The 15,102-nt window shown below is 37.8% G+C and overlaps 1 protein-coding gene across 1 annotated transcript in view; it reads left to right on the top strand.

Annotated features, from left to right (window-relative positions):
• Nucleotides 1-2,080: 2,080 nt before the first annotated feature.
• Nucleotides 2,081-15,102, top strand: part of LOC110286947 (fibronectin type III domain containing protein 3C1) — a 61,846-nt gene continuing 48,824 nt past the window's right edge. Inside the window, exons 1-4 of the mRNA XM_021153632.1 lie at nucleotides 2,081-2,410; nucleotides 12,830-12,946; nucleotides 13,595-13,708; nucleotides 14,048-14,123. Of these exons, the coding sequence (XP_021009291.1) occupies nucleotides 12,869-12,946; nucleotides 13,595-13,708; nucleotides 14,048-14,123 (268 nt within the window). The 5' untranslated portion in view covers nucleotides 2,081-2,410; nucleotides 12,830-12,868. The remainder of the gene's footprint in view (nucleotides 2,411-12,829; nucleotides 12,947-13,594; nucleotides 13,709-14,047; nucleotides 14,124-15,102) is intronic.

Here is a 15,102-nt window from a genome sequence, read left to right as displayed (position 1 = left end):
TCCCTGCTCCTTTCTGGTTCCTAGTTTTCGAGGTCCCTCCCAACTCTCTGGGAGCTCACTTTGTTCTCAGTTGCCCCTTGTCTCTTTTTGCACTAGTCTTATCTTGACTTGAGTCAGGTAGTCCCTGATCCATTACTCAGAGCTGTACTGCTTGTCTGATATCTTCAATCCTTGCTGTCCTGACATAGTCTCCCAGTCCCCCAGAATGCCTCAGTTTATGAAGCTGGGAATGCCAGCATCAAAGGACTCTAAAATATAAGGCAGCTTAATTGAATTGAATTGACTGAACATCCCTCTGAGAATCACCATATCACAAACTGGGCTCCTGGCACTTGTCTCCTGTCAGACATTAGCATCTCTACAACTCTTAAGGACAGTTTGTTTACTCTGGCCTTAGCCAGGCTAGGGAAAATTTTAAATCCTTTTATTGGAGATGACAGCGATGGGGGTGGAGGTTGGCAGGAAAGAAGGAGCCTGGCCACAACGTTCTTTGTGAGTTATAGTATTTTATAAGTGTCCCTGCCCTTTCACCTCACAAATCCTTTTGTTAGAAGAACACTTCTGTCCAATTCTATGATTCAGCAATTTCCTCTTCTGGACCCTTTCACTTTGGGGCAGCAGCTGCCACAGACCCTTACGAAACAGAATCCACACAATAAAATGACCAAGGAGATAGGTTTGCAAATTGGGAGTGCTAATCTCACAAGAGAACGGAAGAAAAGGTTGGCCGGTCCCACGATTGCGCAAATGAGTGAATAGCGTAGTATACAAAGAGGTAAAAGGCCCTCATATGAAAGAACTCAGAGCAGTGGCTTTCCATACCCGGACCTGGGGGTTGGGGGGTAGACATGCACTGAGTCAGTGTCCTTTGATGTCCATCGATGAGTTTTAACCCTCTTTCAGAAAGCCTGGCAACAGAGGATGGCAGCTATATGGGACAGATCTGGGACCAGCTAAGGACCGCCTGCAGAGTCAAAGTAGGGCTCAGAACTATCTAGATTTGGGAATGGAAACCTCTCTCAACTGACAGTCCTTAGCCAAGAAAAATGAGAACCGCTGCACAGTCACTCGTGAATTCTCAGGCTCAGATTAAGAGACCTCGAAAGCAATGCCAAAAGGGCAAAAGAGGAGCAAGTAGGTAAAGTTTGATGAGTGGTATTCCTTCTGTGGTTGGGAGGGGGGCAATGCCTTCCAGCAAGCTCCCTTGCACCCAGCCTGGCACTCACTTGGGCTCATTTTGCCCTGCGCAGACCTCAGAAGCATAGGTCGTTCAGTGCCCGAAAACCTCAGCCGTTGAAATCTAGGAGTGCTCAATCCACCACTCTCAGTTGTTCCTGAAATAACTTGTTGCTTGCACACTATAGCAGTGAGGTCCAGGGCTTTCGGAAAAGCTCAGGGGCTTAAAAGACAGAGAAGACCCACCAGGGATAATAGGAAAGAATGGGATCTTTGTCAGCACCGGGTGAGAGGGGCGGTCAAGGAGCCACGGCCAGTCCCCGCCCCCTCCCTCCCTTTTCCCCTGACCTGGTGGCCTGGTTAGTCTGTTGGTACCCTCCTGGGGCCGCGGGCCTGTGACCCCACTGCGTCGACAGCGGGGGGCGCGGGCCCCCAGCCACTCTTGTTTTTCTTTTCCTGTCACTTTTTCTTTCTCACCCCTCCCCTCTCAGTCTTTGGGCTCCGAACAGCTGCTGCTGTAGCTCCTAACTTTGTGCCTTTCTTTCTCCACCCCCCCCCAACCCCCCACCCCCAACGGCTGTTGGCGTCTTTGGAGACGCGGGCTGGCCACCCCGCCAAGGGGGCGTGAGCAGGCGGCCGGGTCCGCGCCGAGGGGGCACGGACTGTGAGGTGGTGACCGGATGGAACGGGAGAGGAGCACGAGGCGGTGAGGGAGGGGCGGCGAGGGGCGAGGGGGCGGGGCGGGGCGGGGCCAGAAGGCCAGGGGCTGGATGTGCCTGTTGCTGGGATGCTGATGGATAGGGTTACACCGCTGCTGGGGCCGACTTGAGGAGGTGAGGGGATATTTTTGGAGGGAAGAGTTTCTGAGTTTGGGATCGGGGAGTGGGGGGAGGGCGAGAGGACACCGAAAGTTCCTCCTACATCTGGGCTTTCGTCTCCATTCAGACCACGTAAAAGGCGCGGTCCCCTCCAGCCATTGGGTGCCGCATGGACCTTCTACTGCTCTCCTGTGCCTCGCGTCCGGTGGCCTGCCCCATAGGTCCCGCCAGCTCCCTTTCTTCGCTTAGCTTCACTTGCTTGTCTTTGTATTTGTGACTGTTTTCCAGCCCGGTCTTTTACTTTTCTTAATCTTGAATTGGTCACTGTTGCCGGATCTCTTGCTATCTGGAGTCAGATCGAGAAGTACCTGAATGAAGAGCGAGGCTTTTGGAGAAGCATTTTTGTATCTACTTAGGTATGCTCCTTGACTTTGTAGCAACTATCTATACTTTTCTATGTGCAATTAGTTGTAGAATTCGGAGCTCTTACTCTCTGTGAACGCTTTGCAGAAAATCTTTTCTAATTCCGTCCTGTGGGTTTTTTTTTTTTTTTTCTTTTTCGTTTATACGTTGACTGGTAAGTGAACTAGGTGCTCACTTTATTAGGGAGAGAAATTTCGATTCCTTGGGGAATGTACACAAGATGATTGCCCTGAGCTGGGCATCATTTATTTAGCCACCTATGGGATAAGTATGTATGGCTTAGGGTGGAAAGATTGTTGAGAAATCATTGGTATTTTGTTTTATTTTATATCTGTACTTTTGTATTGCGCCTTGAGGGTATCGTTGTTTTCGTGGATGTAAACTTTTCCAAAACTTAGAAGAAAACTATCTGGTAATGTTCTTGAACTTTCTACTTATTTTCTTCTTATTGTTGCTCTTGCTTGCCTGCTTGCTTGAATGAGTTGCCTTGTGAAATACTCGGAAGCACGTTGTCTGGTTCCTTCCCGGTGGTACAGTTGGAAATTTTTCATCCCGAATTTTGTCTACTTAACAAACAAATTAATTTGTTTGGAAATTATTTTGATGCAAAATTCATTTAAGAAATTAGTAATTATTTTCTCATTATTCTGACAGATTAAAGGGGAGTAAGGAATTTAAACATTTCTTTAAAACTTAAACACCTGAGAAAGGAGAAATCAATCTTTTTGCTACCACAGGGCTGGGTATTGCGCACCAAAGTGCCTTGCCCGGCTCTGGCGCACTCTGCCCCCTCCTTTGACATTCCACATAATGAATATACTTGAAATATGATTCTTAAAGTAATATCTGTGTCATATAGAGTGTGTAACGGGAATACCAGGGAGCGTTCATGGGTTAGTTTTGTAAATATTTTGTTACCCTGCGTTTTGTTTTGTGAAGAACGGAAAATTCGTTCTCAGAAACTTGTGCTCTTGTTTTTTCTCCACAAGCGAGATATATGTTAATTTTAATCATTCATCAAGACGTAAAATGTTCATGAAGGGTAGCAAATTAAAGGTAGTCTCCTGAGAATATTCTTTTTTTTTAATAATACCTAATACCAACTTTTTCATTCAACAGTAAATAGCAGCCTGAATGGCAGGTTTGTAAAGCACAGTTTTAGGTGAATTTTTTTTTCCACCTGTTTTTGTGTCCACCTCAAAGCAAGCCTGCGTGGAAGTCTTTCCAGACCAATGTGGCTCCGTGCAGCTCGTCACTGCTGGGGGCCAGATTTTAGCAGAAGAGTAAGTACCTTTCACTGCACTGAAGTCCTGATTATAATGGCAGGATCACCCCTTATTTTAAATTGCCCTGTGCCCACTAATACAATCCTGACGTCCTAGGACCTCAAGTCCCGTTTTAAGCTCTAGGCAAAACACCTTCTGCTCTATTCTAGGAAAATTAGATTGACCAAGAAAACGAAATCTCAACTTCCTTTCTATTATATTGGACCTCTGCTATAAATTGCAATTGCAGTTCATAATGACATTTATTCTAGAAATATTTCAGGAAAAGTAAATTTATAATGATCTGCTGCTTAGACTTGCCAGCTCTCATGATCTCTCGGATCTTCACACAAAAGAAGGTTTGCACTTGTGTGTTCACTCAACTTTCTTTGCTTGCTTTCCTTTGTTTTGCTGTGACTTAAAATCAGAGTTTGACACTATCACCAAAACTTTCACTCAAAATGAAAACAGATTTTTCACAAATTCTTATTCTGTTGTAATTACCCGAGTGAATTAAATAAGCTAAAGGACAGATTTAAACTTATTAAACATACATTCTTTGTGTGTGACTTTGTTAAAAGCGAGTCGTTTTCTGATTAAAAGGTTCAAGGATTAAAAGTAATTCACCTATGGAAAAGTTCAAATTTTTGAAATGTACAATTTAAGGTATTGTATTTGGTCATACTTTTGATGTTCAGCATAATTTGATGCTTAATGACAGTTTGGGACCATAAATTCAGTAGATTTTCTAAAATTAAAAAAAAATAATGACATTTTAAAACCAACCTTTTTTAATGATAACATCTTGTTCTTCTACAATAAGAAAGGTTGTACTCTCCAATATAAGAAATTTAGTAGTTTTAAACAGGAATATCTGACAACATAAAATATATTCATAGAGATCTTACTCTAATAATTTGTAACATCTTAATTCTTTAAAAAAATATCCTTTTTACTAGAAAGTATCATTTCTTTTGTCAAAGGGAGACAATGTTCAAATCCAGGAAAGACACACATAACATATGACCCCACTGGCCATTGCCAAAGCTAAGCATAATGTCTCAGTACTGGTGTTATGGATGTACACCACCATCATTCTATACCTTTCTATCCTAAACTTCTAACTTTTAGAGTAAGTCTTTATGGATGCCAAAAGTACTTATGACTGCCATTTGTAGTTTGAACTTCTCTTGGAGGCATTGCCTTTAAGATGTAACATAAGTGGGATGTAAAGGAATAAATAAATAGATGAAATAAAAAAGAATTACAAGAAGAAAAGACGTAACATAGTGTTTCTTAATGGAGAAACTTTTAACTTTAGAGTTAAACATGTCATTCTAGGTCAAACCCAAACTGTCCCAGAGTCCAAATCTGGTAGTGACACTAAAAGATGCTTTGTGAAGAATATAACTGCTTTTTATCATAGGCCTCAGGACACTAGAACTAGTGTTTCATAATCCTTGCTTTCTGTTAAGAACTCAAAATTGATCAATATTTTAAAATTTTTTCTAACTTTTCAAGAAGAATAGAAGAATCTTGATTTTGGTATTTCAATGCATGTTGTAGAAATGCACATTTATTCTAGGTTTGCTCTCTCCTTTTTCTCCATTTACACTTGTGTTTACATTTTAAAGGTGAAACAGGAAAAATAAATTTTTAAAAATATAAGTCACTTGTCACACCAGCCAACTGAAGTCAGCCACTGGTAAAGTCTAATTATATTTGTGCCCAAACTATTTTCGGTATATATGTATATGCACAGAAAAGTGTTAGCTACTATTGAAAGCATGCTACACACGGGTTTGTTTGGGCTTTTGTTTGTTTGGAAGTTCTTTTGTTTAGTTTTGTTTTTATTTGTTTTGGGTTTTGGAGTTACTTGGTGTTTTGAGGGAGTTTGTGAGATTTTTTTTTTTTTTTGCCATGATAAAACCTGTGACCATTCTTTCTCAACCTATCATATAGCTGGAACATCACCATCATTCTTTATCTTTCTATCCTAAAGTTCTAACTTTTAGAGTCAGTCTTTATGTATACCAAAAGTACTTAATCACTGGGACTTCAAATCATTTTTTCTATTCCATCTGGAGTATTATTTCTCTGCTTATTTTATTGAAAACCAATATAGTCTGCTCAACTGCTATGTCTTTTGGTTAACAACCCATCACTGGCAAGTTCTCCAGCAATATTTAAATTTGTAATCAACATCTTTTGCAAATATATTCTATACAGAAATTGCTAAACAGGACACTGAGTATTATCTTTAACATTTTTGTTTTCATCCATATAAACTAATAATATGTTAAGTCCCTGATTTCCCTGGAGATAAAGTCTCCCTTTGTGGTTAAGTCTGCCTTCAGACATGCTTCTCCTGTCTCAGCATCCTGAGTGCCAGGATTACAGGAATGTACCTTCAAGCCCAAAGTCTACATTTCCAACTTTAAAAGTTTTCATTCCCTACAATGTGGCAATTTCAAATTTTTTAATTACATGAACCTTTTGTATTTATTCTTTAATAGTACCTCTTGTGACCATTTTTAGGGAAAATCTCATTGATATTATTTATAATGTTCAACTTTATTTTGTGCTTTTTCACAGTCTATATTTTTTATCAAGCTTACTGGCTAACCCATAATTATTCAAATATTATAAATATACATTTCTAAAGCTAAGTAATTTTGGAAAACTTTGAAATAATGGTGGTGGTGTGCGTATACATGTGTGTGGGTGTGGGGATAGGGGGTTTTTCAGAGGGAAAACCAGGAAAGGGGATAACATTTGAAGTGTAAATAAAGAAAATATCTAATTACAAAAAAGAATCATCTATGGTGGCCAGAGAAGTGGTTCAGAGGTTAAGAGCACTGTCTGCTCTTCCAGAGGTCCTGAGTTCAATTCTGAGCAACCACGTGGTGGCTCTTAACCATCTATAGTGAGAACTGGTGCCCTCTTCTGGGCTGCAGGCATACATGCAGGCAGAATACATAATAAATAAAGCAGTGCCTGGGAAATACAGAAGTGGATGCTCACAGTCATCTATAAGATGGAACACAGAACCCCCAATGGAGAAGCTAGAGAAAGCACCCAAGGAGCTGAAGGGGTCTGCAACCTTATAGGTGGAACAACAATATGAACTAACCAGTACCCCCAGAGCTCGTGTCTCTAGCTGCATATGTAGCAGAAGATGGCCTAGTCGGCCATCACTGGAAGAGAGGCCCCTTGGTATTGCAAACTTTATATGCCCCAATACAGGGGAACGCCAGGGCCAAGAAGCGGGAGTGGGTGGATAGGGGAGTGGGGGCAGAGGGTATGGGGGACTTTTGGGATAGCATTTGAAATATAAAATAAGAAAATACCTAATTAAAAAAAAAAAGAGTTATTTACTATGCATACAGCATTCTTCCTGCATGTATGCCTGCAGGCCAGAAGAGGGCGCCAGATCTCATCATAGGTGGGTATTAGTCACCATATAGTTGCTGGGAATTGAACTCAGGACCTCTGGAAGAGCAGACAGTGCTCTTAATCTCTGAGCCATCTGTTCAGCCCACTGTTTCAACTATTTTTAATGTTAGTTTTCCTGAATGTGTGAATATATGAGTATGTGTGTGTGTGTGCACATGCATACATGTGTGATGTATAGGATTGTATGCATAAGTATATGTAGGTGCACTCTCACACAATAAAGTAAAATTGGAGACCAGAGGTCAATCTCTCTCTACCTTAATTTTTTGAGATGGGTTCTATGATTGAACCTGCAGCTTCTTAATTGATACACTGGCTAGCCAGCAAGTCCCAGTGTTCCACCTACCCATCCTCAAAGTGCTGGAAACCTAGACATGCACTACTGTACTCGGCTTTTCCATGGGTGCTGGGGCTCTGACCTCAGGTTCTCATGCTTGTGCCTCAGGCCCTTTATCCATGGAGCCACCTGCCCAACCCTTTAGTGTTTGTTTTCTTTAATTAAACTTCTTGAAATACTCTGAGAAGTCATTTGTGGCAAAAAATGAGCATGTCTTTGTGAGTTAATAATACACAGGGCCCCTAATGGAGAAGCTAGAGAAAGCACACAAGGAGCTGAAGGGGTTTGCAACCCTATAGGTGGAACAACAATATGAACTAACCAGTATCCCCAGAGCTCGTATCTCTAGCTGCATATGTAGCAGAAGATGGCCTAGTCTGCCATCGCTGGGAAGAGAGGCCCCTTGGTATTGCAAACTTTATATGCCCCAATACAGGGGAATGCCAGGGCCAAGAAGTGGGAGTGGGTGGGTGGGGGAGCAGGGAGGGGGTAGGGTATAGGGAACTTTCGGGATAGCATTTGAAATGTAAATGAAGAAAATATCTACTAAAAATAATATAATGTAAAGCACAATTAATACAATTTATATTATATTATATTATATTATGTTATATATCTAAAAATAGAGAAATGTGAATACACTCATCATGAAGAAATGATAAAAGCTCTTATAGGTTGATTTACTACATGAATCAAAGCATCCCATTGTACCTCATAAATATATATAAATATGATGTGTCAATCAAAATGCAATGTATGTTTTAATGGAGACATTTAATGGATGCTTTCTGGTAAACATTGCCTTACACTGGGTGTGGACTTCGACCTCAGCTTCAGAATTGAACTGGTCTTTTGAAACAGGGACTAGGGTTGTCCCGAAAGGAGCCTGGAAGTAAACTCTGACTATGTCATCTGATAGTGATTGACCTCTTTGTGGCACCCCCCTTATTTGGTAAAGAGCCAGAAATATTGACAATTGCCTTATTCCTGAGGTTGCCACTTTCAGAGTCCATTTCCTTGTCCAACTGTTGTATTCATGAGGAAATGTAGTTGAAATGAGCCCTCAGTAGATGATGCTAGAGACATTCCTCCTTGTTAATTTAAATAAAATAGATTTCTCTGATATTAGCCACCTAAATAGCAAATACCAAATCAATCAATAAATATTAAAAACATCAAAAATAGCAAATACCTTGAGTGAATTTTTTACAGCAATTGTTTTATCTCTAAATGAGGAAGCCTTCATTTTTAATTTGAAGCTTACATTTCTGTTCATGTTATGCACAGGGAAAACCAGTGGTCCTCAAAAGAGTAGTTCATTTATATAGTAAACTCCATTATTTAGCAAGCGCTCTTTTCTTTGGAAATACAGCATCTAATTTCGAACGCGTTGTAATTGGGACTATTTTCTGGTGATTGCCTAGTAGAGTAGGTCATTTGCAGGTAAACTGTCCAGCCTTCAGTCAGCAGTTCTGAAGCGCCTGGTAAGTACTTAGCAGTGAAGAATACAAACAAAGCAGAAGAATTTGCCTAATAAGGGACAAAGCAAGGACTTGACCCCAGGTCTTTTGACCATCAGAGTTGAGTTCACTATGAAACAATTCACTCTACCTTTTCTGACATAAAACAAAAAAATGCAGAGATAAGAACAGCACCTGTTCTCTTTCACCAATAAGTCCTTTTAATTCCCTACATAATTAATGTGGATATCAAAGAAATATAAACTGTGTTTTGTATAAAGTTAAAAGTTAAATTCAAACTGAAAACCTGGAGAAAAAAATCTAAAAATAGATTTCTGAATAATTTCCTTCCAATCATATCAATCAGTATTTACAAGAAACAATTCCTAATCAGGTTACACATATGATACATTTTTCTGCTGTCAACAAACGCTGAAAATAATGTCTGAGGTTCATCTATTCCTTTAGAAATGACTTGTACATAATCTAGTTGAGTGTGTATGTAGGTAACTCTGAATCATTCTTGTTGGGACAGACACAGAGTCAGGTATCAAAGCTGCCTATTTTAAATATCCATGTTTTTTTTACAGCAGAGTAACAGTGACTGCTTATATCTATCATCCATTTAATTGAACTATAGCAGTTCTCCCCAAAGAATATTGCCTTGTGTTCCTTTTGTTTGTTACATTTGGGTGTTTATGGTAAATGCGTCCAGACAGTCAACATTTACATAATGAGATTTTTTTTTTAAATCTTGATTGCAACATGCAATCAGCACTTTTAAAATGTAACAGTTTCTTAAAATCACCTTGAAATTAAACGTATAAAAAGAGCTAAGAAACCTGAATGTGTCTGTTTTAACATTTTCTGAACAATTTCTAAAGCTTTTATGCTTCCAAAAAGCATATTGTTTCTTTGTGTTTTTTAATCCCTTATTTTGGCCACAGTCAATAAATTTTATTCATACACAGTAGATTTATCGAAATGAATCAGGATATCTGCAGTTGCACAAATGCCACTCACAGTTTTGTGCTTTTTCTGACAAAGCATATTTTTGTCTTCTTTCAAGTTTTTTTTACATTAACTCATTACAGTCATAGACCAATTACAGTACAAAGTAGTGGCAGAATAATACTGAATTTGTAAGGAAAATGCAATAACAGAATGGAAGCATCTACGGAATTTTTTTTCAGGAGACTTCAAGAGCCTGAAAAGCAAAACTACTAAAGCTTCATTGAAAAAGGTACTTCACCTTATGGAGTAGTTAATTGACTACTTAATGAGGTGGAAAATAGATTATGTCAGGAAAGAGGTATTTAATGAAGCCACCCTAGAAATTCTCTACATTAGAAAAAATCCTTGGCAACCAAGCCTTTGTCACATTTGTCCTTAATTGTATACTTATCTATCTTACTTGTGCCTAATGGACGAAAGCTGTATTTAAAGCAGCTGTTAAACTATGTTGTAGATAGGAAAAGTGTATGGTTTTGTTCCTTTAGTCCACTTTGCCTGTAATACTGATATAACTATGAAAGTTCAGTTCTAGAGTTTTTACACTTTGTTGATATTTTGTTATATATGTTTAAAAGGATAAGTGTGTCTTCTTTGAAATAATTGTATTATTATTATTATGCTTAAGTTTTGGTGGTGGTTATATAAAGTCATAGTACCTTAAACTCATATTAACATTATTTTATTTTATGTGTGTGTGAATACTTTCTCTACACGTGCTTGTACACTATGTGCAGGCCTGGTGCCTATAGAGGGCAGAAAAGACCATTGAATCACTTGGAATATGAGTTACAGGAAGTTGTAACTACTGTAAGCCACCTCATGGGTGTTGGGAATCGAACTGGGGTCCTCTAAAAGAACAGCCAGTGTTCTTTACCTCTGAGTTACCTCTCAAGTCCCCAAATAGTCATACTATCTTTAAGAAGTTGATCTATATATGAATTTAAAGATGATTTTTTTCTCTTCATAACTATCTTTTTTTTAATTAGATATTCTCCCTCCGCCCTGCTCCCCTACCCACCCACTCCCACTTCTTGGCCCTGACATTCCCCTGTACTGGTGCATATAAAGTTTGCAATACCAAGGGGCCTCTCTTCCCAGTGATGGCCGACTAGGCCATCTTCTGCTACATATGCAGTTGCTACCCATACTGTAAAAGGGAATCGGATAATTTAACTATCCATACTGTAAAATTGAATAATGATAACTTAACCTGTAAGACTTAACGATGTAAAAGTCCAAAAAGGAAACTGAATCCCATATAATATTTGGTTGTGGGAAAAGAATTTTCACATGTTTCTATTTTAGAAAATCTGATACCAATTATAATTGCAGAACAAGTAGAACTTCTTTCTCAATTTGTACTAAAGAGTACTTCTCTCCCTCAGCCTGTCCTCTGTGAATCTGTTGGCATACTAATGTCATCCACAGCCAACAAACTCTAGCAAGGACATAGTAAATTTTATCAACTTAAGATGACTTATAGACAAATGATTGTAAATTTGGATGAACTTTAGCACATAGGAGTGATAAATAAGAGGAGAGAAAGACAGGAAGAGAAGGAGAGTGGACAAGCGAGAAACGAGATTAAGGAGAAAGAGGAGATGGAGAGAGAGAGAGAGAGAGAGAGAGAGAGAGAGAGAGAGAGAGAGAGAGAGAGAGAGAGAGAGAAGAAAGAGGGGAAGAAAGGCAAGAAGGGGATAAAGAAGAGGGAAGGGAGAGAAAGGAAAGAAAGGGAAAGAGGACAAGAAGAGAAGAAAAGGAGGTGGAAAGAGAGGAGTGGGAAAGAGAGTTAGACAGAGAGAGAGAGAGAAAGATTCTGCTTTAAAAAGATATTTGAAGTTGGTCAATCCATCCATCAGAGTAGACCACAAAGCAATGACTTTTGCCTTTTGTTAATCCAATATCTTGATTACAAAATATATATCTAGAATAATGTAAGTTGCTTGGCACTCCTGAGGAGGCATTTTCAAGCTCTTAAAAGGGTGACTAGTTACTATCCCTTAAACCTAAAAATATGTGTTTTTCCCTGCTAGATACAATCCAGATTTCTTTATGACTCCAAAGTTTTCTTTTCAAAATACTTACATTTAAGCAATATTCATAAATAAGGAGTCTCCTAAGGCCACTTTAAATTTTTGGAAAAGAAATAATGTCACCAAATTATGACATATACAAGTGTTCTTTTACTAATGGCTGTGGAATTATCACAAGACCCTCATTTCAAGACTTGACTCCCTCCAGAGAGGTTCCTTCTTAAGCATCTTCTATCTCTCTCACATTTCCCTACCCATTTTTAGTCTAAGTGTTTATTTTGTTGTCTAGTGTCATGTATAAATCAAGTATTTTGATCAGAGAAGAAATAGAAATTTAAATGTTTTAGTTCAAAATTTTACATTAAGTTTGAGCTATTGGGTTTAATGTCTAAGACAGCTAGGTTAATTTTTGTATTTCTAACATAATTAATGGTAACTAGTTAATTCTTACAGCTATCTTTACAATATAAAACCTTATTTATAATCAGTGCCATAAATTGTATCTGTTTGTTTGAGCTAGATATAAGTGAATAAAATAGCCTATGACTTGTTTAACTAAACCCTCATTCATATTGCTTAATATGCTATTTTTGTTTGTCTTCACATGAATGAAGAGAAAACAATTAAGCAGAAACTGTCAGCTCTATGCTTGGTTCTGTAATTTGTGAAGATCAATGATTAATTTAAATGATGTCTTAACATAATTCCATTTAACTCAATCATTCCTAGAAAGGAGAATTAAGATGGAATTTCTCAGACATACCTTGTCGTGTTTTGTCATTTAAAAAAACATGATTGTGACTACATTTAATTAAACTGTAAGATTCTGTTTGTTTGTTTATTTTAGAACTACCACTTAATGTGAAAGTCAATCCTTTTAGAGTCAATGGAACATCAACTTGCACCCATTCTTTCTGAAATACCTCCGACACTGCCAGTTATCAATGGAGATCCCATGTGCCCTGTAAGAGAAGTTTTGGCTCTTTTTTATTTTCACTATAACTGGAAATGTTATAATCTGACATTACATTGGTTATTTTCCTTGAAGGACTATTGAAAATAACTTAAGACATTCAACACTAGCTTACTTACCTGTATAGCATTTCTTTTTAAACTAATTTAGCTGCTTTTTTACATTCCTTTGCACAACTTAAAAGGTCTAGTTCTATATTATTAAGTTTCTACTCTTTACAGTTTCCTAGGGTATATCTTTTGAAGTTGTGTGTTTAAAGAAGACTAACATTCCTTCGTGCTCATTCAGTAATAAGTTCAATTATATAATATTTGAAAGTATTGTATTTGAAAAGCAATTCCTTCTATTAATTGATTTCTAGAATGAAAAGGTGTAATTAAGATTTAGCATCTGCCCCTTTAATAGATTCAGGAGAACATGTAACTCAATAGATAATGTAAAAAGAAGACGAACGTTTTGTCTCTTGGGAAAAAAAAAAGATGATTCTTTCTCATAACAGCCAGAAATGATTGAGATATATGCATGCATAAAAATATCAAAATGATACTCAGTTTTATTATTAGTGGATGATAATAAACGTGTTATTTCTAAAAGTGACAAAAGTAAAAATTTTTGTAAGCAAAATTACATTTTTTGTAGGTGGAGAATTATCTTCTGGACCCTAATGCCATGGCAGTGTGTTCTAATCATTCACAGATTATGACTCAGCATAAGATGTATAACAACTGGACGTGTCCCCAATACTGGTCTCAAGTATGACGGAATCTTCAGATAACTTGTATTGTCTGGGGTTTCATTTATTTGTTTATAGAGCTTTTGTTCTGGGGGTAGATGCAGAGGAGAATGTTGTCTTCCCACCTCAATGCACCTATTTTCCATGACCTTATTAAATTTTACTTGGGTGGGGGAATGAGTTGTTCTTACTAAGGGGTATTGAATTTCTATTAGGTGTCCATTGACCTAATTGTACTCTTCTCCTTGAACATTTTGAAATCCCTATAATTTGGAAGCCTAAATATTATTCAAAATGATAATAATGACTTTTCCATAGATTTGCAAAAAGTATGCTATTAAATAATTATCTATTTCTAGATTGTATTTGTTCAAGTTAACCCTGGAGAAATCCTTACCATTAAGGCTGATGATGGATCCATTCAGAACATTCAAGGTTTGTTAAAGTAATGCTCTTACTGTTTGGGAAACTAAATATTCTTGAAATATTCCTCATAGGAGCTTAACACCAACAAGACAACCACAGCTAATCTTGCTTATCTTTCTAGAAATCTTCAAAACTAACTTTTAAAACATGAAAGGAAGTTGAATGAAGAATTGTATTGTCAGGTCGACATTGTAGATATTGATGTTTACTTATAGTTTTACTTCTGACTTCAATAATTTAAATACTTAAATTACAATATGACCTGTGCTAAAACTTTTAATTTAATAGTAAAATGTTTGAAGCAGTTAATTTACTACAGGTTAATACAGAGGACTATACTTTATGTCTAGTGAGATGTTTGTATATTTGACAGACTGGAGATTATCAAAAGACAATGAAAATAATTGCATATACTTTTAATGTTTGCATCAAATTATAAGGCCACAGAAACATATATCGGGATATATAAACCAGTTTTATACACTTCTGCATTGACAAATAAACCTATATTTTCAAAATTAAATGACATCTAAATTGTAGTCAAAGTTAGATTCAGGTTTATTGAATTTATAAAGCACAGTATAACTGATGAACAGAATAAAACAAAATTATTCAAAAGCAAATGTCATCTCACATTCTCCTCTTCTCTTTTATTTATTTTATTTTTACTTTTTTTTCTTCAATATTTTTTATTAGGTATTTTCCTCATTTACAGTTCCAATGCTATCCCAAAAGTACCTCATACCCCCCACCCCCACGCACTCCCCTACCCACCCACTCTCACTTTTTGGGCCTGGCATTCCCCTGTACTGGGGCATATAAACTTTGCAAGTCCAATGGGCCTCTCTTTCCAGTGATGGCCGACTAGGCCATCTTTTGATACATATGCACCTAGAGTCAAGAGCTCCGGGGTACTGGTTAGTTCATAATGTTGTTCCACCTATAGGGTTGCAGATCCCTTTAGCTCCTTGGGTACTTTCTCTAGCTT

This window comes from Mus caroli, chromosome X (genome assembly GCF_900094665.2).
Source record: "Mus caroli chromosome X, CAROLI_EIJ_v1.1, whole genome shotgun sequence".
In the NCBI taxonomy this organism is placed as follows: domain Eukaryota; kingdom Metazoa; phylum Chordata; class Mammalia; order Rodentia; family Muridae; genus Mus; species Mus caroli.
The sequence above is the reverse complement of the archived record's forward strand: the minus strand, read 5'-3'. Positions and strand labels throughout refer to the sequence as shown.